This window comes from Balaenoptera ricei, chromosome 4 (genome assembly GCF_028023285.1).
Source record: "Balaenoptera ricei isolate mBalRic1 chromosome 4, mBalRic1.hap2, whole genome shotgun sequence".
Taxonomy (NCBI): Eukaryota; Metazoa; Chordata; class Mammalia; order Artiodactyla; family Balaenopteridae; genus Balaenoptera; species Balaenoptera ricei.
In genome coordinates, this window is record NC_082642.1 from 148,030,168 (window position 1) to 148,055,201 (window position 25,034).

Below are 25,034 nucleotides of genomic sequence, written 5' to 3' on the forward strand. Positions count from 1 at the left end.
ATGAAAAAAAGAGGATCAATAACTAAGAATAGTCGGTGACCTAAGGGAGTAGCCTCCCATCTTAGTGGCACGTTAGAATCACCTAAGGATTTTTAAGCAACCATCCAACACGTGCAAACCCAGCCCCGACCTCAGACCAAGAGAATCATGATCTCTGAAAAGGGGCTCAGGGGTCTGAGCCTTCTAGACTGCAGAATCTACTTCTTTCTACCTGGGGAAGGAAACTACCTTAAGTATACTTCATAAACTTAGTTATCAGACAATCCACCCGGTGCAGATTGAAGTGGAAGACAGGACAGCGAGGAGATCAAAACCGAGCAGCCTCAGGTTACAAGCTAGAGAACCTCCCCATCCCCACAAGAGACTGTGCTTTGAATGCATAACATTTGAGTACCTCTTAGAACATATTCTAAACACTTCACTTTCATCACTCAGTCATTCCTCTCAACAACCTCATTTGACAGTGGTGTGGTACGATCCCCATTTTATGCACAAGGACACGGGGCACAGAGAGATCAAGCGTAATCTGTTCAAAGTCATGAAGCTAATAAACATAAAAATAGGACTCATTCCCAAGGAACCTGGTTCCAGAGCCCACTCTTAGGCACTAGGTAGTGATATTTCTACCTCGAGGAAACAAACCTCTCCATAAAAAAGCCTTCAGAAATAATCCAGCCCTGAAAGCTAATCACATATTTCAATCAGAATTCTCAGGACAGGATCAAGGCCAAGTCTGCATACTTGGACTTGTAAAATGGGGCAATCCACAGGCCCAGCCTCCTACAGACGGGCACCAGCCAGGGTGCCTGTGGACACGGCCAGGCCCTCCATCAAGGCTGCCTTACATCCACTATGACCACCCTAAGATGGTCCCTGCATCAAACCTCAACTCCGTCACTCAGGAGGCTTCTTATTTTTAGTTACTGCTATATTTAGATGAAGGCTATAGTCTAGCCTGCCCATTGTACACATTTTCTCAGTTGTTTTCTATTGTCACTGCAGCTGTCTGTGCACACTGCTTTATAAACTCTGCCTCATTATGGAACCATCTTTCAGGTTATTTTATCCTGTTTACTTGCCCCCTCTTTTATCTTGCACTGTTAAATAGGGACTAGGAAATGGCAGCAACCAGAAGGCAGACACGCTGAGACGCAGGTGGGGAGCCTGAGTGACTGCTTGCCTCCAGGCAGTCTGATGGGGCCGCCACTACCGAAGAGCATTTGAGAATTCTTCTGGAACTTAGTAATGTTGAAACCAACTTAGAAACTGTCCAGAAAACCCACACTGTGACTTTACTTTCATGCTGTATTCTTGAACCAAGTTGATTACCTAACTTGACCAAGCACACTTGGTTCTGAAGGATTTTTGATCCCTACAAGATATTAAAAGGTGAAGCAATTAAAAAACATTGCTAAATGTTAAGTATCAGGACAGAATCATGTCATAGTCATCATTATAACTTTCAACATCCAGATTAATGTCTGGCACAGAGCAAATACTTAAGAAATGTCAGTTCCAAGTTATGATCTGGAAACAAATAACTAAATCTTCTACGGACGATTCCAAAATAAAAGTTTTAATGTGGTTTAAACAACAGTAGGTTCAGTGGATGTAGCATGCAGATTACAAAGGTGTCTGGTCTGAAGGAGGATGTTAAGGTCAGCTGCTGACAGGATAGGGCTACATATACAAAATATACTCAAATATTCCCAAAACAGACACCTATGTACAAACACATTTTTAAATTTAAAAAAATTTTTAATAAAAGGCCTTAAAACTTGGCAAACTGTGTGCACGTGCAAACGCACGCACACACACACACAAATCTTTTTTCAAAAGAAAGAAATCTATCAAAACTATGATTGTGTTTAAAGGAACAAATCATGAGCAATTTCAATCACACTTTATATCAGGGGTCTGTAAAGGGCCAGATAGCAAATATTTTCAGCCTTGCAGACCATAAGTCCCAGTCATAACTACTCAACTCTGCCATTGCAATGGGAAAGCAGCCAGAGACAAAACATCAATGAATGGGTGTGACTGTGTTCTAATAAAACTTTATTCACAAAAACAGGCCATAGTCTGGATTTGGCCAGTGGGTCTTAGTTTGCCAACACCTACTTTATATCCATAACCCACAGGAAGGGCTCAGACAGGAAAAAAAATCCAAAAAAGGTTGAGTACACACTGTTGTTTGTAGTATGTACATCCAGACCTTAGAAAGTCCTTTCAATAACCTAATCTAACACAACACGCCTTACTCAGTCATTTTACAGAAACCACTGTGAACGGAGTTTTACGGGATTGAGCCTGCCATCTTGTGGTCACATAAAAGAACAACCTTCATGGTATCCATTCCCTATCATTAAGGGTACACAGCTCCCTGTTTAGATAAAGACAAATATCATATGATATCACTTACATGTGGAATCTAAAATACGACACAAATGGACCTATCTGTGAAACAGAAACAAAATCAGGGACATACAGAACAGACTGGTGGTTGCCAAGGGGAAGGGAGGCGGGGGAGGAATGGAGTGGGAGTTTGGGGTTAGCAGATGTAAGCTATTATATATAGAATGGATAAACAACAAGGTTCTATATTCAATATCCTGTGATAAACCATAAGAGGAAAGAATATGAAGAAGAATGTATATATATATATATATATATATATATATGTATAACTGAGTCACTTTGCTGTACAGCAGTAATTAACACAACATTGTAATTCAACTATACTTCAATAAAAAATTTAAAAAAAAATTTTTTTAAAGGGTACACAGCTCCCTGGGGTCCTTTTCTAAAGATGGGATTGGCGTGTGGGTACTGCAATGACAAAATGAGTCAGAAGTCAACAGTAACTAAGTGTGATTGATTCTCTCGAGCCTCAACTTGTCAAATTCTCCTAGGGAACCACCCAATAAAAGGATGAACTGTCACAAGGCTTCCGCTTGTGATTTATTCTAACCAAGCCAAGCTTCAGAAGGGACTTTGAAAAACAAGAATACTCAGAGTACCTACACTCAGAAATGGAAAATGAAGACTTTTTTTAACCCGAGTTTTAAAGAGAAAATAAATCCCAAACCCCAGCTTACCAAATCAACCCCAACTTTAGAACCAGGTCATGGTGAGGTAAATGATAGCCGTATCTGTTCCCCTGTGGCCTTGCTCCCTGATTCTCCCGCTGAACAAGAATGGGCGCCTGTGTAGCAAGGTGAAGAAAACCTAAGTCTCGTACCAGGAAACAAACTCAGGAGAAAGAGAGACGCAAGCAAGTAGGAAGAGTATAACAGGAGCAGGGCCCATGTGAAAGATGTCTTTGCAGGGTCCTGGGGAGCTTGGTGGGGTGCCAGGAAGGCTTCCCAGGGCAGCTGTTCCTTTCTGAATGAGTATAAGGTTGCCAGAGGGAGCGGGAAGAAACGTGCAAACAGGAGAAGTGGCAGATGGGGCGGGGCAGGGCAGGGGGTTCCACCCGATGGGCTCTTGTCCAGACTCTAGGTCACAAGGGCCCAAGAGAAAAGTTGACCAGACACCAGTTCTGGGCATATTTCCGCTCTGGGCATCTCATCCCACATCTTCCTCTTCCACAGAAGGCAAAGCAGGGCTGGGTGATTTGGGGGATGGCGCCATGGAAGGCAGGGGCCCCAGCATCTTAAGTGACTCCTGGCACTTCTGTGTCTCCGACTCTCTGTCCACAGCCAAGAGACAGTGGCCTCTACCCATTTACCTTTCTCCCAAATGACAAACAACAGCAGCAATGATAAAGCTTTCCATTGCAGCCAAACAGTAGTTCCACCAGCACAAAAGTTCCTGGCCCCTTTGAAATTTCGACAGGAAGCTCAGTAATCTGCTCATCTTACTCACACATCTTAGATGACCTGCCAGATGCAGGAAATCCACAGAAATACGCAAGCCGCATGGGCAGCCTCCGAGCGGCAGCCCGGTGCACAGCCATACCTGTGTTGCTGGTGAGAAAGGCGAGAGGGTTCTCGCTGAGGTCGGCGGGGCCGTCCAGCCGGAGAGGCGGGCTTCCCAGCAGCTCTGCTCCTCCCTCCAGCTCGGGGCAGGTCCTCACCAGGAGGCCCAGGGACAGCTGCGCGAGGAAATCTCTGAGCACAGAGGCATTCAGGGTGCCCGCGGCACGATTATTGATCTCAAGAATCTCATCTCCCGCTTTCAAGCCTGCCAACGCGAGACGGAAAATGTTTAATGTCACACACGCGTAAAAGCAGCTGCAGCATCAAATCAGATCACAGCATCTTAGACGCCCTGTTTCGAAAGGGCACACCGAGCTCTCCTGTTATAGGTGTTGCTGCAAACAGGCCGTAGTGCGCAAAGGGGAAATCATCGGGTGATCAGGTGGGCTTTGGTTTTGGAGGGTTCTAGACTGGGATGTCACAGTATGCCTATCCCGTCCTGAATACACCCGCTAAACAAATTTATTCCTTCTTGAGTCTATGTGCTCTAAGCATCTGCCAATTGCTCCTCGCATCTGCCAATTGCTCCTCGCAAATGCTGATTCTGGCTATCGTCCTAGCATTTCGAGGGGAAAAGATGGAGAGGCTCCCTGACTGCGGCAACTTCCATGCCTTCTTGTGCTACGGCGGACACGTGTGCACAGTCAGCTGAAGTCTATGAATCATTTCTACGGAACCAAAATGCAGGCATCGCCTCGGCTACAACCACTGAAGGTCATCTCATTCCAAACACACTGAGAGACGATAGTTTACGGAACCAAATGCAACCGTATTTTCCCCTCCCCCACCTTTTATTTGAAACTACATCAGGACCTTGGGGTGAATGGCCTTTTGAAGGTCCCCAAAGGTTCTGCTACTTTTGCAAAGCATGCTGGGGAGTTGCCGAAGCTTGGGACCCAGAGGAGCGGCCGTGAACCAGCCCAGCCTAGGAGAACAAGAACTTGGGACTGACCCGGGGCAGGTCCACCTGACATTAAAAGAACATTCCAGCAGTTTGAGAAAGGGAGAGATTAGGGAAGAACAGGAGAGGAAATAAGGTTTCCCTTCGGTTAAGAAGAAGAAGGGAGTCTGATTCTTATTTTCTAGACTAATGTGGAAAAACAAACTTGAAAAAGGGAGTGACTGAAGGGCAGAGACAAAGGATGAACTGCCAAACACAAAGCCACAGAGTCCCTCAGGCACCCGCAGTTCTCACTCTGATCCCACAGAAAAATAACTCCGCAGAGAAGTTCTCACTTCCCAACTTCACCGGGTCACACCTATCGGCCAGCTTTACTCAGGGTTCCAAAATACTTGAAATCAATTTTCTATCATAAAATACTCCAAGAAACATCGCAGGTGAGGAGGCAATGGGAGAGAAATGAGAAGGTTTTCCTCCACGTCAGAGGCAGAATTCTGGGAGACTAACCATTCCATTTTTTTAGGTGAAAGATTTTGGCATCACAGCATTTGAATTGAAAACACAAAATTTCCACATGTGAAAGGCAATTATTGGTTTTTAAGTGTTCTCCTGGAGACAATTCTTTTGGTTAGATATTAGAGGAGGTAAAATAAGGAGAAAAAGAAGAAACAACTTAAAAACTAAAAACATCTGCAAGTTTTTTGTTTTTTTAAAAGAATTTATAGGTTTGCGGGAATTCCCTGGCGGTCCAGTGGTTAGGACTCTGGGCTCTCACTGCCTAGGGCCTGGGTTCAATCCCTGGTCACAGGGAACTAAGATCCCGCAAGCCACTCGGGCAAAAACTAAATAAATAAAAATAAAATAATAATTAAAAAAAAGAATTTCTAGGTTGCTGTGACTGGTTGAATAACAATGTGTAGTGGGTTGAAGGGTGGACCCTAAAAAGATATGTCCATGTCCCCAAACCTGGGAATGTGAGCTTATTTGGAAACAGGATCTTTGCAGCTGTAATTCAGTAAAAGATCTTGAGATAAAATCATGCTGGATTATTTGATGGGTCCTAAACCCACTGAAAAGTGTCCTTGTAAGAGACACACAAAAGAGAGACACAGAGAGAAGAGGAGAAAGTTATGTGAAGACGGAGGATGAGATTGGAGCAGTGCTGCCACACCTGGAGCCTCCAGATGAAGGAAGAAGCAAGAAAGGATTCTCCCCTAGAGCCTCCCAGGGACCACAGCCCTGCACACACCTTGGTTTCAGACCCTGTCCTCTAGAACTGTGGGAGAATACAGTTCTGGCTGTTTTTTTTTAAACATCTTTATTGGAGTATAATTGCTTTACAATGGTGTGTTAGTTTCTGCTTTATAACAAAGTGAATCAGCTATATGTATACATATATCCCCATATCCCCTCCCTCTTGCACCTCCCTCCCACCCTCCCTATCCCACCCCTCTAGGTGGTCACAAAGCACCGAACTCATCTCCCTGTGCTATGCGGCTGCTTCCCACTAGCAATCTATTTTACATTTGGTAGTGTATATATGTCCATGCCACTCTTTCACTTTATCCCACCTTACCCTTCCCCCTCCCTGTGTCCTCAAGTCCATTCTCTACGTCTGCATCTTTACGCCTGTCCTGCCCCTAGGTTCTTCAGAGCCATTTTGTTTTTGTTTTTGTTCTTTTAGATTCCATATATATGTGTTAGCATACGGTATGTGTTTTTCTCTTTCTGACTTACTTCACTCTGTATGACAGACTCTAGGTCCATCTACCTCACTACAAATAACTTAATTTCCTTTCTTTTTATGGCTGAGTAATATTTCATTGTATACATGTGCCACATCTTCTTTATCCATTCATCTGTCAATGGACACTTAGGTTGCTTCCATGTCCTGGCTATTGTAAATAGAGCTGCAATGAACATTGTGGTACATGACTCTTTTTGAATTATGGTTTTCTCAGGGTATATGCCCAGTAGTGGGATTGCTGGGTCGTAGGGTAGTTCTATTTTTAGTTTTTGAAGGAACCTCCATACTGTTCTCCATAGTGGCTGTATCAATTTACATTCCCACCAACAGTACAAGAGGGTTCCCTTTTCTCCACACCCTCTCCAGCATTTACTGTCTGTAGATTTTTTGATGGCCATTCTGACTGGTGTGAGGTGATACCTCATTGTAGTTTTGATTTGTATTTCTCTAATGATTAGTGATGTTGAGCATCCTTTCATGTGTTTGTTGGCTATCTGTATATCTTCTCTGGAGAAATGTCTATTTATGTCTTCTGCTCATTTTTGGATTGGGTTGTTTTTTTTTTTTTTTTTTTGATATTGATCTGCATGAGCTGCTTGTATATTTTGGAGATGAATTCTTTGTCAGTTGCTTCATTTGCAAATATTTTCTCCCATTCTGAGGGTTGTCTTTTCGTCGTTTATGGTTTCCTTTGCTGTGCAAAAGCTTTTAAGTTTCATTAAGTCCCATTTGTTTATTTTTGTTTTTATTTCCATTTCTCTAGGAGGTGGATCAAAAAGGATCCTGCTGTGATGTATGTCATAGAGTGTTCTGCCTATGTTTTCCTCTAAGAGTTTTATAGTGTCTGGCCTTACATTTAGGTCTTTAATCCATTTTGAGTTTATTTTTGTGTATGGTGTTAGGGAGTGTTCTAATTTCATTCTTTTACATGTAGCTGTCCAGTTTTCCCAGCACCACTTATTGAAGAGGCTGTCTTTTCTCCATTGTATATTCTTGCCTCCTTTATCAAAGATAAGGTGACCATATGTGCGTGGGTTTATCTCTGGGCTTTCTACCCTGTTCCATTGATCTATATTTCTGTTTTTGTGCCAGTACCATACTGTCTTGTTTACTGTAGCTTTGTAGTAGAGTCTGAAGTCTGGGAGCCTGATTCCTGCAGCTCCGTTTTTCTTTCTCAAGATTGCTTTGGCCATTCGGAGTCTTTTGTGTTTGCATACAAATTGTGAAGTTTTTTGTTCTAGTTCTGTGAAAAATGCCATTGGTAGTTTGATAGGGATTGCACTGAATCTGTAGATTGCTTTGGGTAGTAGAGTCATTTTCACAATGTTGATTCTTCCAATCCAAGAACATGGTATATCTCTCCATCTGTTTGTATCATCTTTAATTTCTTTCATCAGTGTCTTATAGTTTTCTGCATACAGATCTTTTGTCTCCTTAGGTAGGTTTATTCCTAGGTATTTTATTCTTCTTGTTGCAGTGGTAAATGGGAATATTTCCTTAATTTCCCTTTCAGATTTTTCATCATTAGTGTATAGGAATGCAAGAGATTTCTGTGCACTGATTTTATATCCTGCTACTTTACCAAATTCATTGATTAGCTCTAGTAGTTTTCTGGTAGCATCTTTAGGATTCTCTATGTATAGTAGCATGTCATCTGCAAACAGGGACAGCTTTACTTCTTCTTTTCCGATTTGGATTCCTTTTATTTCTTTTTCTTCTCTGATTGCTGTGGCTAAAACTTCCAAAACTATGTTGAATAACAGTGGTGAGAGTGGATAACCTTGTCTTGTTCCTGATCTTAGAGGAAATGGTTTCAGTTTTTCACCATTGAGAATGCTGCTGGCTGTGGGTTTGTCATGTACGGCCTTTATTATGTAAGTTCCCTCTATGCCTACTTTCTGGAGAGCTTTTATCCTAAATGGGTGTTGAATTTTGTCAAAAGCTTTGTCTGAATCTACTGAGATGATCATGTGGTTTTTCTCCTTCAATTTGTTAATATGGTGTATCACATTGACTGATTTGTGCATATTGAAGAATCCCTGCATTCCTGGGATAAACCCCACTTGATCATGGTGTATGATCCTTTTAATGTGCTGTTGGATTCTGTTTGCGAGTATTTTGTTGAGGATTTTTGCATCTATGTTCATCAATGATATTGGCCTGTAGTTTTCTTTCTTTGTGACATCTTTATCTGGTTTAGGTATCAGGGTGATGGTGGCCTCGTAGAATGAGTTGGGGTGTGTTCCTCCCTCTGTTATATTTTGGAAGAGTTTTAGAAGGATAGGTGTTAGCTCTTCTCTAAATGTTTGATAGAATTCGCCTATGAAGCCATCTGGTCCTGGGCTTTAGTTTGTTGGAAGATTTTTAATCACAGTCTCAATTTCAGTGCTTATGATTGGTCTGTTTATATATTCTATTTCTTCCTGGTTCAGTCTTGGAAGGTTGTGCTTTTCTAAGAATGTGTCCATTTCTTCCAGGTTGTCCATTTTACTGGCATATAGTTGCTTATAGCAGTCTCTCATGATCCTTTGTATTTCTGCAGTGTCAGTTGTTACTTCTTTTTCATTTCTAATTCTATTGATTTGAGTCTTCTCCCTTTTTTTCTTGATGAGTCTGGCTAATGGATTATCAATTTTGTTTATCTTCTCAAAGAACCAGCTTTTAGTTTTATCCAGTTCTGTTTCTTAAGCCACCCAATTTGTGGTAGTTTGTTATGGCAACCCTAGGAAACTAATACAGGGCCTACCTGAGTGCGCTAGTCTCAGGTTTAATAAGTGAGAGCAGGGGGCCCAGCAGTGGTGGGCAATGAAGTACCTTGTCAGGGTCCTTCTGTCACAACCCCACTGTGTAACAGCTCTGTGCCCGTGGGCATGTTACTGAATCTCTCCCAGCCTCAGTTTCCTCATATGTAAAGAGGGGCATGGATTAAATGAGATTCAACAAAATAATCCACATAAAACTCTTTGCACAGCACTTGGCATGTGGAAGATATTCAAGACATTAACTCTCATTATTAATATTTGGTAGAACAAAGAGGAAAACTTTTTTTGGAATTTTTGAGCCTACTCAAAAATGATCCCCACCACCCACGGTAGAAGTTGTGAAGCATCTAATCTATCTGTCTAGAAAAATACAGCACAGAGCTTTCTCTGTGTCCTGTGGAGCCATCTGGAAGACACTTAGATGACAGCAAAGAAGATGCCTGATCCCAACCTCAGATGATTCCAAGAGCAGAACAATGGGCCAAACAGGCCCAAGATGAACAGAGATAAGTGTAAACACAGTTTGGCTCCAAAAGTCAGTTCTACAAGTACAGCCAACGTGAGATCCAACACAGAGTAAGAGGTAGGCAAGAGAAAGCAGGAATATGGGAATTACCCATCAGCCCATCACAGGCCAAAAGCCCAAGGTGGCTAAGAAAAATAAATAAAGTGTAGGTTCAATTAATGCAAACAGAATATTCAGATCTAATTTAGGCTGCGTGCCACCAGACGCCCCTTGGTTGCACCACATTCTGGTCATTTTAAGAAACACTAAAATCTGGACCGTCCTCTAGCAGAACTAGCATCTGGATAGTGTCCAGAGGGCAATGACCAGAGGTGTATTCTACATTCTAATGAATTGTTGAAAGATCTGGAAGTGTCAAATGTGGAAAAGACTTAGCAGTCGTAACATGAAGCACATCATGAACACCAATGGCTGGCTATAAACGAGGAGGCAAAGAGTGAACGCAAGCTGAGGGAGAAGGATGTTTTATAATCAGAGACGTCCACAAAGAGGCCGTATGGTCCACAGCGAGCTCTCCTTATCGGGAAGTCTTCACATAGCGGTTACGTTTAACATCAAATACCTCAAGTACCTCTCCCGACACAGCCCTCTGCAGGCCGGATACTGGGAATAGTTTGCCACCCAGGTGGACAAGTGGGCATCACTCTTGCATCTGCAGAGAGCAGTGCTATATGGGGCAAGGGAGTTGCAGCAGACGACCGTTTGTTTTTATCTAACACCAGTGTTCCTGGATTCAAAGGACTAAAACAGGATGTGACTAAAACCAGGGCAGCGTATTTCCCCACCCCCGCACGCCAACCGGCACACTCGTGCTGAAAGAGATAAAAATCAGATTGGGGTTTAAAGGGGAATAAGCCCCGTCACCTCTGCTCTTAGCTGAGATACGCTTTGAATGCGTCAAACTCTGGCCTCCGGCCTGCCTTTGGCCTCGAAAATATGGAAGGAAAATGAAGGAAAATCCTTGTCCATGGCCGTTAGCAGTAGATAAATTACTTGAACTTTGTTTCCGATTGGGCACACTTTTGCCATCTCTGTGCAGAGCCAAGTCTGTGGGTAGCACTTCTCCGGTGCTGACAGCACAGGGCAAAGTAAGCTGCACAGGGAGTTTGTAAGCCATGAACACCCAGAACTAAGCTGCCCCAGAACATGGGAGGAGGTGGGAAAGGTAGGCAGGCATTCCATCCTCTCCCAGCTGCTCCACCGTCCTCTAGCAGAACAGATACAGGTATCACATCCAAGTGTAACTGACCAAGACATGTTGGACTTTTATATTCAATGGGCATTATTTTGCTACTGCCTGGATGAAGCTAAAAATTCCATAGCAAGAAGAATGAAATGAAGGTGGATTTTAAGCCCTACCTACCTGCCCAATGCATTTACAGTGAGTATGGTGACTTGAGAACGTTCCCCCCAAAAGTCATGTCCACCCAGAACGCGACGTTATTTGGAAATAGGGTCTTTGCAGATGTAATTAAGTCAGGATGAAGTCATACCAGAGTAGGGTGGGTCCTAAATCCAATGCCTGGTGTTCTTATAAGAAGGCCATGTAAAGACAGAGAGACACACAGGAAAGAGGGCCATGTGAGGACAGAGGCAGAAATTAGAGTGATGCAGCTACAAGCCAAGGATGCCATGGGTTACTAGCAGCCAGCAGAATCTAGAAAGAACCGTGAAACAGATTCTTCCTGCAGAGGCTCCAGAAGGAAACAACCCTGCCAATACCTTGATTTCAAACTTCTGGCCTCCTGATGAGAAAACATCAGGAGGCCAGAAGTTTGAAAGGCCTCTGTGTGAGAATACATTCTATTGTTCTGAATCACTCAGTTTGTGGTAATTTGCTACTGCAGCCCTAGGAAACTAACGTAGGAAGCAAAAAATCTAGGTTGAAATGATTCTCTCAGAGTAGAAAAAGTATGGAGAGCTGGGGTTCCACAAGTAGCCTAGACAGACAACACTATGAGCCCTTGTAGGGCTGCAGGCAGGGTGTAGCAGAGAAGAGCTCTCTAAGGAGGGCAGGAAGTCAGGATCCTGAACCCCTAGGTTCTCAACTTCTACAAAGATTCCTCTATGAATGGCAGCAACAGAACATGAAGGAGCTTTGCAAGCTCAGGCAAAGGCCAGTGTCAGCTTCAACCAGTGCAGACCAAAGCACAGAGGGGTCTTCCCGAATAATCTGCTTCAAGAAGATCCCTGGGACCTCCATTCCATCCCAGATGGTAGGGAAGGACAACCACTTCTGATTAGAAGGGAATTTCCCATCAACCCCATGGAGATGGGCCCAAAATCAGATTTAAAATCCAAGAAGGCAACATTCCTTGCACAATTGAGCTGATGGAAATAATACTCGAATTCCCTGGAAGAGTTTTCGATGAGACAACATTTAAATACTCTTCAGGGGTGAACCTTTGGGCATATCCTTCTCATCCACCAACTAGAGAAACCCAAAAGGGAAATGAAGACAGACAAGTCAAGACAAGACACTTAGTAACTTACCTTTCTTGGAAGCTAAGCCAGTTTCCTTTACACTATTCACGTAGAGCCTTCGAACACCATCTTCTTCCACAGAAGAAAGTGAAAAGCCTAGGAAACAGAGACAGCCAGGTAAGGCTCACACCCTCTGAGTGTTGAGAGAACAATAAGAAGAATCTGCTGTGAACTAGCTATGTTCACTGCTTGGGGTTGTAGTTTTTCCTTGTTCATATTGTTTCACAAAGTAGAAAAATGTATGTTTAGATCACTCTAAAAGAAGTCACTGTAAAAATTAATATTACCAGGTACATCTATCTTCATACAACCTACCTATCAACTCAAATGGAAGAAAATGATTTTGTTTTACTCTGCTTGCTAATAAATGCCATAGTTTTGCTTTTTTTCTCACAGTTCCCTCCATGGCACAAAACAGAAGCAATCAGCTTATCTCATCTGGGTCCCCTTGACTTTTTTCAGCAAATCTATGTCCTAGGACATGTCAACAGAACAACTGTATGATGTGTGTTCATCCATATATATTGCTGTGTGGACACTGCTTTAATTAGTAAAATTCTGCAAACAGGGAGAAGTAGCAACAAACTTTAGAAATCCTTCTTCATATTGAAACTGATGGACTGCACATTCTCCTAGTGTTTGATCATAAGATTATCTTATACCTGTCTAGGCTTCCAGAGCTCAAAGCCCATTAGTTAATTAATCTTGGGTTTTGCTACATCCATCGGAAAATAAGGCAGAACAAGGCCCTGAGGTTCTAAGTGCTCCCAATCCTATGGCTACAAGCCTTGGTCACCTCTGTTTCTAGACAGTCTCATGTAAAACTCTTTCTGATCAATCAATGCAATGTCCACAACCAACACCGACTTTCCCTCAGGATAAAATACTTTGGTAGATAACCTTAAAAGGGCAATGGAAATTAATACAATTGTAAAGATATAACATGAATGATTTCAGCTCTGGGAGAAAAATAAGGCTTAGACAAAGGAAAAAACAGTGGTTTCAAAAAATAAGCAGGCAACTAACAACAAAATAGAATAATTAATTAAAAGACTGGGGCCCAGGGATTCACTGAGACTTCTCAGTTCATGTCATAATGAACACATGTTTTTTTTGTATCATTCACAGGACCAGGAAATAGGTACCCACACGTAGGCAAAACTGCCAAATGCCATCACCCACTAGGGTAGCGAAACTCCCTCGGATAGGGAACTATACGAGCCCACCCCCTGAGGACTTTCCAAAGTCTTTATTTTATTCTCTTATTTTAAATTCCATTCTTACAGCAACTTTTAACTTTCAGATTACTCTTCAAGAAGTCCCACTGAAATAAAAATAATTTTAGACACGAGCCACTTAAATGACATTAGCCTTAACACAGGCGTATTTATCTGCATCGCAGCAGAGATTTTCTTTTTCTTTTATCTGTTAGAATAGATACAGAATCAAGGACTACATCAGGGAGAGGATGAATAGAATTCATTAAAATACAGGCATTTCCTTTCTAAAATGCTACCATTTTATAAAGTTCTGAGACCAAATTTTTTAATTATATTTTTAATTCAAATTTTATTCTATTAAAAATAAAATGAACACATTGTCAGGAGAGGTGATGTGTTGAGAGCCTACTGCAAGTCACCTTAAACCAAAGTCAGTGGAGATGGGTATTCATTTGCTGCCTTCCTTCCTTACCACTAAGGATGTCAAGAGTCCCAAGGAGCAGCCTGCATTTCAAGATGCCAATAATCTGCACACTGGAGGGAAGGTGGGGATTATAACCATCTCCTACAGTAACAAATATGTACTCATTTGTATTATTTTTTAGATTCCATATGTGATATCATATAGTATTCGTCATTCTCTGACTTATTTCGCTAAGCTGTGAAATAATATTCTCTAGGCACATCCATATTGCTACAAATGGCAATATTCCATTCTTTTCTCTGGCTGAATAATATTCCACTGTATCCATGTCCAAGCTATTGTAAATAGTGCTGCTATGAACTTTGGGGTGCATGCATCTTTTTGAATTAAGAGTTTTCGTTTTTTCCGGATATATACCCAGGAGCGGGGGTGCTGGATCATATGGTAGTTCTATTTTTAGTTTCTTTAAGGAACCTCTATACTATTTTCCATAGAGGCTGCACTAATTTACGTTCCCACCAACAGTGTAGAAAGGTTCCCTTTTCTCCACATCCTCGCCAAAATTTGTTATTTGTAGACTTTTTGATGTCAGCTGCTCAAGTCAGCATATTTTTTTCTTTTAAATAGGATAGCAGCAATGTAATTCCCAGCAGACCAATGTAATACGGTCCAAAATGACTGCCAACAGAAGACAGAGGGAGTTATTCAATATAAACCCAATATATCCACCCATCAAAAGGCTTAAGAGTTACAAAGACCAGGAAGCACCATGAATGGCATATGATCTTGAGAATGAAGGAAGTGATTAAAACTAAGTGAAGAAACGAAGAAGACAGACCCATATGTTGAATAACCAGAAGTTTCCTCATACTGAAATTCATGACCAAAGATAAATCAGGACAACAAAGTAAACAAAATAGAAGTACTCAAAACCAGGGTCCAGGATACAGTGAAAGAGAGAAAGTGAGAAAAGTGCAGACATCTCTGACATAGAGGGGACACAAGACCAAAAGTCTAATAGTCTAACCAGTCCCCAGAGAAGAAGGAATACTCAGTTGCTGAAATGATGCATTCATCCACTTCAAGGCAGCCTAGGGGATCATGCTTAGTCTATTACAAAACTATTTGAACTAACTTCAACAACAAGTCTGAGAGAGTCCTGAGGGCTGAGGTAGAGGGAGGGGCAAGAGAGAGAAATTAGGCAAGTGTTAAATCTTTCCATTTGTTTAGTCAGTGGAATTATTAAGTCATAATTTCCTCCCTAAAGCATTCTACAATAGAAAGCAGCATCTGGTTTATAGTTAGATCTTGTATGTGTGCTGATGTGTGCTAGTAACTTACATATACTGAAATTGATGTATAGCAGGAAGCTGCACTTAGGTGCTAATGTCAGAGAGAGGTGGGCTGAATTTAGAATCCTTGGGAGATTCTGAGGTCAGAGACAACCAGGTCTTCTTAGGACTCGGGGACTCTTTAGCTACTTGTGGGAACGCCTTCTGCCAACATCAAACTGGGCACTGAGAATAAATGATTTTACCTAAGGTTATTAGCCATGCGTGGCGGCTTTCCAAGGTGAAGTCCAGGAACCACTACAGATAGGCTGCAACTGACAGCGATGTAAGGACAGAAAGCAAGACTACAGCACTGCGAACCTCAGTGTCTGACACTGCCACAACCTCTAAGCAAGGGATTTTGTAGTTTACAAAAGCAGGGGTGCTCCATGACAGATCAGAAATGAAAACAAAACCCCCAAACCCCTGCTTCTTTATGTCAGGTCATGTGAGAAGCACGGCCAACAGTACCCTCTGGGTTGATGTCTGATGCCCTGTAACAGCTTCAGCATGGAAATGTAAACAGGTTCTGTGAGTACTTCAGCCACTTTAATTTAAAAAAAAAAGGATAAAAAATATAGCGGTTCTATGCCCAGTTTCTATTTCGGAGTCCCAAAACCAATCCATCTTTTTTTTTTTTTTTGGCTGCGCTGCACGGCACATGGGACCTTAGTTCCCCCACCAGGGATGGAACCCGCGCCCCCTGCAGTGGAAGGGCAGAGTCTTAACCACTGGACCGCCAAGGAAGTCCCCAAAAGCAGTCCACCTTAGCATTTGATTCCAAGAGCTCTGAAATTCAGCCCTGTCTTGCTTCTTGCTACATTTTCCCCTTACTCAAGAGAAATTAACTAAACCAAAGACAAAAGAGGAACGGATATGGTACATTTCAGTTTGGAGGACCCAGATGCTTATTTGTAGCACTGCTACCAATTACTGCTTTAATTACTGAGGTCATGCTTCCGCTGCATAATAAGCCTTCAGACACATTTATCCCTTGCCATCAAAAATGTCCTCTGGCTTCATGCTGTCTTTAGTTTTAAGGTCAAGAAGTAAACAGCGTGAGGGTGTAACGGCAAGTGGCCAGGGGTTGGAAATTAGGTTCTCTTCATTAAGCCAAAGCACTCCAGTGAGTGCTCTGAGAGGTGAACTCGCTGCCTGCGGGAGAGGCTTCGGCAGGGATACTGAAGATGCTGCTGCCCAGTAAAGGGTTTGAAGGCTTTGAAATGTTAAAAAGCCTAATAAGTTAATTCAGAGAGAAATACGCAGTAAGCGAGCATATGCAGTGACCTTTATATCTTTCCACCAGGTCTTCTAGTTTTCCTTTTTTCCAGTACATAGTAGGACTACACTCTTCTGCCCACCTACCCATCCCCCCACTCCAGTCACCTGCTTTGACAAGTGAATTGGGAGTGAGCCAGCACCCAGATCACCACCTTCCCTCTTTCCCCTTTGCCAGGAGACAGACAATGTCCCAGGTGGCAGGTGCTGCAGGCCTGGGTCCTAGAGTGAGGACAACATACAGAAAGGGTCCCAGCCAACCCACAGAGGATGCATGGTGAACAGGAGAAAGAATTTCACTGTTTGGAGCCACTGGGCTTTGGTGACGGTCATTGTCTCAGCTAACCTCTCCCTCCTGACTGATCTAGCCCTGATACAGCATATGGGTTTCCCTATGTATTTCACTCAAGCACCAACTTCACTACTATCCAAGTCATAAAGTGTAATGCTAAGACTAGTCTTAAATCTGTGGAAAGGATTACATACTTAACTACACCAGAATGTAGACAATAGGAAAGCCTTAACAGAGCAAGCCTGACTGCTATTCTTTGAAAGGCCTGCTTATCAGTTTGGCTCCTGGCTGGCATCTGGGAACTCGGATTCTGGGAGGGTTCCCAATACCCTAATGTAGCTCATTGTGTCTAAAATCTGTACAAACAACGTGGTTTGTGCTGAACACCTGCTTTCCTCCTGGGAGGCTGGAATTTTGGTATATGCTGGGCAGAGGGTTCCTACATGACCAGCCTCTCAATAAAAATCCTGGGCACTGAGTCACTAACAAACTTCCTACCAGACAACAGTTCACACGCATTGTCACAGCTTGTTGCTGGGGGAATTATGGACTTCTGTGTGACTGGGGAGGACTCTGGAAGCTTGTACCTGGTTTCTTCGCTCTTCACCCCATGTGCCTCTCCCTTTTACTGATGCTATTTTGTATAGTTTTGCTGTAATAAACCGTGGTCATGAATAAGCTGAGTCCAGTGGGTCCACTTAGTGAACCAAAAAACCCAGGGGTGGTCTTGGGGACCCCAACTCCCACCAAAATAAGTTCCTTTAACATCATTTGTGAGGGAAAGGAGAATTAATACATATATTTGGGGGATAGAGGTACGAAAGGATAATTTCTTCATTACTAGGGTATATCATAAAATAAAATAATCTCCTCCCAGTGGATCCATTTCTTTTTTATTACAGGCGAACCCCGATGATTAAAGTTACAAAATTTAAAGCTGAAACCTTCATCATACCCAGGGTAAATATCTTTTTCCCCTTATTTTGGCTGCTCAGCAGAGCACAGAAGCCAGATGGGCTATCTGTTTTAAATAGGCCCCAAAGGCCTTTTATTGAATTGTAAATAAGTGCATGTTTACACAGGAATTGTTTCAACGTGAAGAACACCAAAGATCAAAGAAAAAGAAACATACCATAATTATCACCGGCTGTATCTGACTTCTCAATCTGGATGTTCTGAGTGACTTTTGGACAAATTTCAATTTCTTTGTACAGCTGAAAATGACAAAGAGAAGCCTAATTAAGACTTCATTAAAAATAACTTAGAAATAGTCATCAATTTGTAAATCTATTTTTTCAGAATTTGAAATCAAATTCTCATCACATCCCAGTATTTTTCTTGAACTGACCCCATTAAGACTCAAAGTGGAAACTTAAACTCACATTCCCAGATTTAGCTCCAGTTCCAGTTTCTAAATAAATTCCTTGACATCACTCTGTATGTCTTTTCCCACCCTATATCTATCGCACACCTGAAAAATAATGCTAAAGTAATCGAAAATCTTCAGTACTGGGGAAAAAAATTATTAACATCAAGAAGAGGTTATAAAGATCTTGATATGGGATCCATAGGGATAGGAGAAATCTCTGTGCTTCCATTCTCTTCTGTTCATATACCATTTTGGCTCAAAAAGTGCACAATAGTACAAATACGCAGAGAAAAATTATAGCATTAAAACAGACGACAGATTATATAAATGATAATATTCTCTTTTAGCCATTAGACTACACCAAATTACTGAAAAAACTGAAGTACATAAATCAATCACCTCTCTCAGAAACCCAAGAAAACATGGAAAAAAAAATAAGAGTAACTGGCAGTTCACAGAGAAACTTTATTTCAATTAATTTAATTTATACTAGATGTCTGGACCTAGCATCATCATGGACGGTAACTTATGAAGGTTTTACCATGTGTTCTTGCCCCTCACATGCTCTCTATGAGACAAATGTGATCCCCATTTTACAAATGAAGAGAAAAAGGCTACAGAGAAAGTACTTTCCTAAGGTCAAAAGACCAGCCTGGGCAGAGCTGGGATTGGAACCCAGGTCTCACCGGCTCCAGCACTGAAGTTCTCCCCATTACACTATAATGCCTCCCAGACTGTTTCCTGGTGGGACTCAGGGGTACCACAGTAAAGGGTACCAAACCTTACTTCTTCAGTATGTAAGCCAAAGGCCACTTCCAAAATTTATGATAGAAATTCCAAAACAAATTAACGTGTCAAAGGCTCATATATAACTTAAAATTTGTCATTTAATTTCAAAATGAAAATCTATTTTGAGCCAAAGTCAATAACAGAAAACTGTCCTTTAGCACTAAAGGGAAGTCTCGGTGATTATTTAAACTTGCCCTCATCTCAGTCATCTGTCCAGAAATAATTTTGTTCAGACAAGTATGAAAAAAATGCAGGTTTCTTTCTCTTCACTTTCTTCGGGCAGTTGACAGGTGGGAGAGGAGAGCACAATGCTTAGGATTCCGGAGTCTGGAAGACCGGCTGCTGTAATACTAGAAAGCCAAGGGGTGGGGCAGGGGCTGGGAACACTGACCCAACGGCCTGGATCCTCTAGAACACCCTAATTTAATGCAACTTCCACCAAATGCATGACTTAATGTTGAGGGCATAACTTCATGTGGTTTTCTTTCTATACTTCAGAAAAAGTTTCAAACCAATGCATTCTGAAGTTAGAAGAAATCAGTTCTATTAGATCTACTGATCTTTAGTTCAGAAAATTACAGTCACCAAAACTATACATACCAAATCTAATCAATTTTATGATTAATTTGTAATGTCATGGAATGCTCAATAAAATGTTATGAAATGTATTCACTTCGACGTATTTTGAAGCTTAGTTTAATTTTTTCCATTTCCTTGAGAGCCAAACTCTCCCCCTAGGTGGCAGTATATCACCGTTTGTTCTAATCATCTGGAAAATTCCAAATGGTTTTCCAAAGATCCCGTGGGAATTTAGCTTTGTAAATAAGCTTTCCTATTCTTTTATAATATTACCTCCTCTCTTCTTTGTAACTGGTGTGAAAGTCTTTGTGTTTTTTACCAGTTTCAGACAATAACTTAGTATAATATAGACAGGGCCCTTGGCCACGGTCCTTAGGCTGGCTGGACTAAAATTGGGTTTGGTAAAAAGCTCTAAAACATGTAAAATTTCAAGAAGGAGCTGCACTTTAAAATATATTTTCGATGCAATCATAATATCTGAAACCAGAAATTTTGAAATTTCGTAGTTTTAAATGTATCTTTAGCAAAGAAGTATCACACACATTCCATTTATTTATTAAATTTATTTGTTTATTTATTTATTTATGGCTGTGTTGGGTCTTCATTGCTGCACGCAGGCTTTCTCTAGTTGCGGCAAGTGGGGGCTACTCTTTGCTGCGGTGTGCGGGCTTCTCATTGAGGTGGCTTCCCCTGTTGTGGAGCACGGGCTCTAGGCGCGTGGGCTTCAGTAGTTGTGGCTCGCGGGCTCTAGAGCACAGGTGCAGTAGTTGTGGTGCACAGGCTTAGTTGCTCTGTGGCATGTGGGATCTTCCCGGACCGGGGCTCGAACCCGTGTCCCCTGCATTGGCAGGTGGATTCTTAACCACTGCGCCACCAGGGAAGCCCCCTTTTATTTTTATTAAATCAGTGATGCTGCATGTTTCCCCTCTTTTCAAAAACCAGATTAAACACCACCAGACGTTAAGAAACAATCTGATTACCCTGGCACTTGAATTATCACGAAATCACATTCATTTCTTACCAGGTCTCCTTGGCGCGCCTCGTCCAAGCGACCATCACCCATGGCCTGAACGACAGCTCACTAGCCTCCTGCCTGCTCTCCCAGCTCTTTCCCTAAGGCCCTAAGGTTCATGGGCCACACAGTAGCCGCAGTGAGCCTATTAAGACAGGAGTCAAATAATGCCCTTCCTCTCTTGGGCTTTCCCTTCTCACTTGGGCCCTACAAGCCCTCCTGCTCCCTCTTCTGCATCCTCCCTCCTTGTGCATCCAAACCCCTCCCCCACCCCACCTTCCCTCTCCCCACCACTCCCTCACTTACCCTCCTCACTGATCCTCCTCAAACATGAGTAAACCACCTCTACCATCACCCCCCTCCCCTTGCCAGGCATTACCCAGCTTTGTTTCCTGAGCCTAGAACACTTTCCTCCAAAATACCTCTATGACTCACTTTCTCACCTCACTCACCACGCTGTTCAAACATCACATCTAAAGGAGCAGCACGATCGCTTTTAGATGTCTATCTTTCTCTGTCTGTTTGTCCTAACTTTTTCTTTTCCCGCTCTTAACATCCCGGGAAATATTACACATTTACTTGTTTTTGTTAAAAATATTTACATGTTTTTATATCTGTCTCCACAAACTTGAATGTATTTTCCAAGAAGAGTAGAGATTTTTCTGTGTATCTCAGTGCCTAAAACAGCTAGCATGGTGCCAGGCACACAATAAACGCTAAATAAATATTTGCTGGATGAATGAATCAATCGATCAATCAGTGTTTCTGCAAACTCTTTATGCCCACCTGTCACTTTAAGAAAAACAGATTTAATATGGGTTTTCAAAAAACCCAGGGCCTCCATATTCATTAGCATTCTACAGATTGGACCCAATAACCAACTAATCATGAAAAAGTAGCCAAATGGGTATCACTTATATTAGCAAAGCAGATAAGTAGAGAAGTAGAAAACTAACTATTCATGGTCTTTCATAAGCAAAAGAATCCCCAGCCCCACCAAATAAATGCACTAGACTCTCCAAAAAGATCTTTAAAATGTAGTACACACTTTCGCTAATAACTATTGACCTTACTACTCAAGAATACTTGACAAAACAGTAGCAGAAAATAAAATGTTTTGGGACAGTCGTCTATTAATGAGTCATTTTTCAGGACAGGACTTCAAACACCTGTGAGCTTCGCTAGTCCAGCAAAAATAAAAAGGAGGTAGGTTATGGAAACCAATTAGCCATTGGTGGCCTGATACTTGTTCAGTAAGGGACAATAAATCAACTATCTGTAAAATCTCAAAAAGCATCCAAGAACACTGTGTGTTCAGAAACCCCCTGCCCTGGAATGACATTTCATACCAACTTAATGGCCGAAAGCACAGATTGGAAACCATGGACGTATGGATAGAATTCAAGGGGTCTGTGAACTGGGGTGGTGAAAAAGCCTGAAATTTTTATATTCACTAACCTGTAACTGAAACTTAGTATTTCCTTCAATTATAAATGAACGGAGGCAACAAACACGGCAATATGAGCAATGCCTGTGACCTTGTCAGAAACAGAAATCACAGTTATTTTTATACCACATTCTAGTTGCTGCTAGTATCTCAAAATACCAGTTATGCGCATCACCACTCCAGAACAGTGGCAGGTGTTAGACCTACGCTGGGTCTTGTTATTTAATGAGCTAATAAGTAAGCACGTATATTATCTATAATTTAAAAAATATTTTTGATAACTATTTCAACACAATTAGGCCATAGGTAATCCTATGTATTCTATATATTTCATGCAATTGAAAACATTATTCTGATATGGGACTTAGGGGCTTTACCAGGCTGCCAAAGATATCCTAAGAACAAAAAAGTTTAAAATCTTGGTAAAAACAAGAGGTGCCCGTGAGCAATACTCACTCACAATCTGAACAGTAAAGTGAGTAAGACTATGGCATTTACTTCCTCAGGAATCTCAGAGTTGGAGACCTTCTGTAACAGGGCAAGAAAGAATACCATAATCTCTCTGTATTTTAGATTCTTTTTTTAAATAATTGTAATTATAATATGTATATAGCAGTGTAGATACAGAGTAAGTGTGGCACACCTTAGTCTCCTATACTGGATGAGACCGCGCAATGGCCAAGACTTAAAAATAATAAGGGAGTCAATATAATTTCAAAAGGTATGTCTTAAGCATGTACTGTGTGTAAGATATGAAGGACATGGAAGTTGCTTAGGCGTGATCCCTGTCATTTAGGACACAAAAGATTCATTAACTCTGAAATGCAAAATATACGATCTAATAGCTGTTCCAGTGTTACCAGCAAAGCACTTTCCTTTCTTAAGTAAGAAAAAGGGTTTTCTCTCCTCTACTCACAGAGCACAAAGTCAGGGCTTTCCCCATGCCAGAGAAAAAAATAAATCAGCCACTGTTAAAAGCACCCTCCTCCTCTGTGTTAAACTTAGTGATTTAAGTGATGGTTGAAAATGGTCATTTCGTTCTTCTATTTCGTGACATGATAAGAGTATAATAAAAGCACACCCTCTCTTATATTTCATTAAAAACACTTAGAGGGACATGAGGGAAGTTTTTAAGATGATAGAAATGTTCTAAATCAGGGGTCCCCAACCCCCGGGCCACGGAACAGGAGCGGTCCACGGCCTGTTAGGAACCGGGCTGCACAGAAGGAGGTGAGTGGCGGGTGAGCAAGCAAAGCTTCATCTGTATTTAGAGCCGCTCCCCATCACTCGCATGACCGCCTGAGCTATGCCTCCTGTCAGGTCAGCGGTGGCATTAGATCCTCATAGGAGCTCGAACCCTACTGTGAACTGCACATGTGAGGGATCTAGGTTGCACACTCCCTATGAGAATCTAATGCCTGATGATCTGAGGTGGAGCTGAGGTGGTGATGCTGGGCTGGGGAGTGGCTGCAGATACAGATTATCATTAGCAGAGAGGTTTGACTGCACAGAGACCATCATAAATCAATTGCTTGCAGACTCATAGCAAAACCCTGTCAGTGAGTGGCAAGTGACAATTAAGCTGCATCTTATGGAGTAGACTAGACATAAGCAACAGACTTCGGGTGTCACTGTCTCCTATCACCCCCAGATGGGCCCATCTAGTTGCAGGAAAACGAGCTCAGGGCTCCCACTGATGCTGCATTATGGTGAGTTGTATAATTACTTCATTATATACTACAAAGTAAGAATAATAAAGTGCACAATAAATGTAATGCGCTTGAATCATCCTGAAACCATCCCCCACCCCCCGGTCTGTGGAAAAACTGTCTTCCATGAAACAATTGTCCCTGGTGCCAAAAAGGTTGGGGACAGCAGTTCTAAATTATGACTGTAGTGCTGGAAACACAACTGTCTGTATACCTTTGCCAAAACTCATCGAATTGTGTGCTCAAAATTGATGTTTTATTGTAGAGAAAGTAAACCTCAAAAAAAATTGATTAGAAACAAAATTCCCTACTAAACATACTAAATTTTAAATCACGCTTCCCCTTTTCAAAAAAGAGACTATACGGGTTTCAATTTTCAGTTCTGTTTTCTGTGGTGAAAGGCTGTCTGAAGTCATACTGTTATCATTCACAGATCCATGGCAAGAAGCTACGTGGCCCCCAGAGGAATGACTAAGTGCAGAGAAAGAAGAACAAACTCCAAGAGAGGGGGCCTGGCTCCCAAAATGTTTCTTTCCTGGAACTGAAAAACGTACCCTTTGGCTAACAAAAAAGGAACTTGTCATTATTTTACCATGTTACCATGACAACCATTTACTGAGCATCTACTATGTGAACCATTATCTCTAATCTTTGCAAAATCCTAGAAAGTATTATCACCTCATTTTTTTTTTTGCCAAGACCACATAATTAGTAAGCAACAGAGTCAATATAAAAACCCAGATCCAGTTCAGAACCCAAGTCCCATCATGAAACTCAAACCCACGTAAGTGTGCCCAAGAATCTATATAATAAGTACAATTCCAAAAGGCCAGGACACATAATTAGATGGCAGCTTTTTCACCCAACAGGATTTCACCCACCAATTTCAACATGCAGGGAGAAGTCAGACAAAATTGGAATTAGTACTTTTTATCTGACAACAGCCAGCTCACCTTTGAGTCACCTATTTAAAACATAAGACTGTCAAAGCTACAAGGAAAGCTAGGCATAATAACTAAAATTCTATCTGAGAGTCAGTTCTGGATTTCAATTTTTCATGATGGCACAGCATCGTTCCCTGCATAAACTAAGGTGGCATTTTCACTCTGCAAAAATATTGTGATACGTAAGGCCATCTCCACAAACTTAAGAGCGCTGAAGGAGGCTCATTTATTTTAGAATTT

The 25,034-nt window shown here is 41.8% G+C and overlaps 1 protein-coding gene across 1 annotated transcript in view; it reads right to left on the bottom strand.

Moving 5' to 3' along the window:
* TIAM1 (TIAM Rac1 associated GEF 1) overlaps positions 1-25,034 on the bottom strand; it is a 269,436-nt gene that overhangs the window by 53,051 nt on the left and 191,351 nt on the right. The window contains exons 12-14 of the mRNA XM_059921431.1: positions 18,078-18,159; positions 12,410-12,496; positions 3,961-4,185 (exon numbers count right to left, since the gene is read on the bottom strand). Of these exons, the coding sequence (XP_059777414.1) occupies positions 3,961-4,185; positions 12,410-12,496; positions 18,078-18,159 (394 nt within the window). The remainder of the gene's footprint in view (positions 1-3,960; positions 4,186-12,409; positions 12,497-18,077; positions 18,160-25,034) is intronic.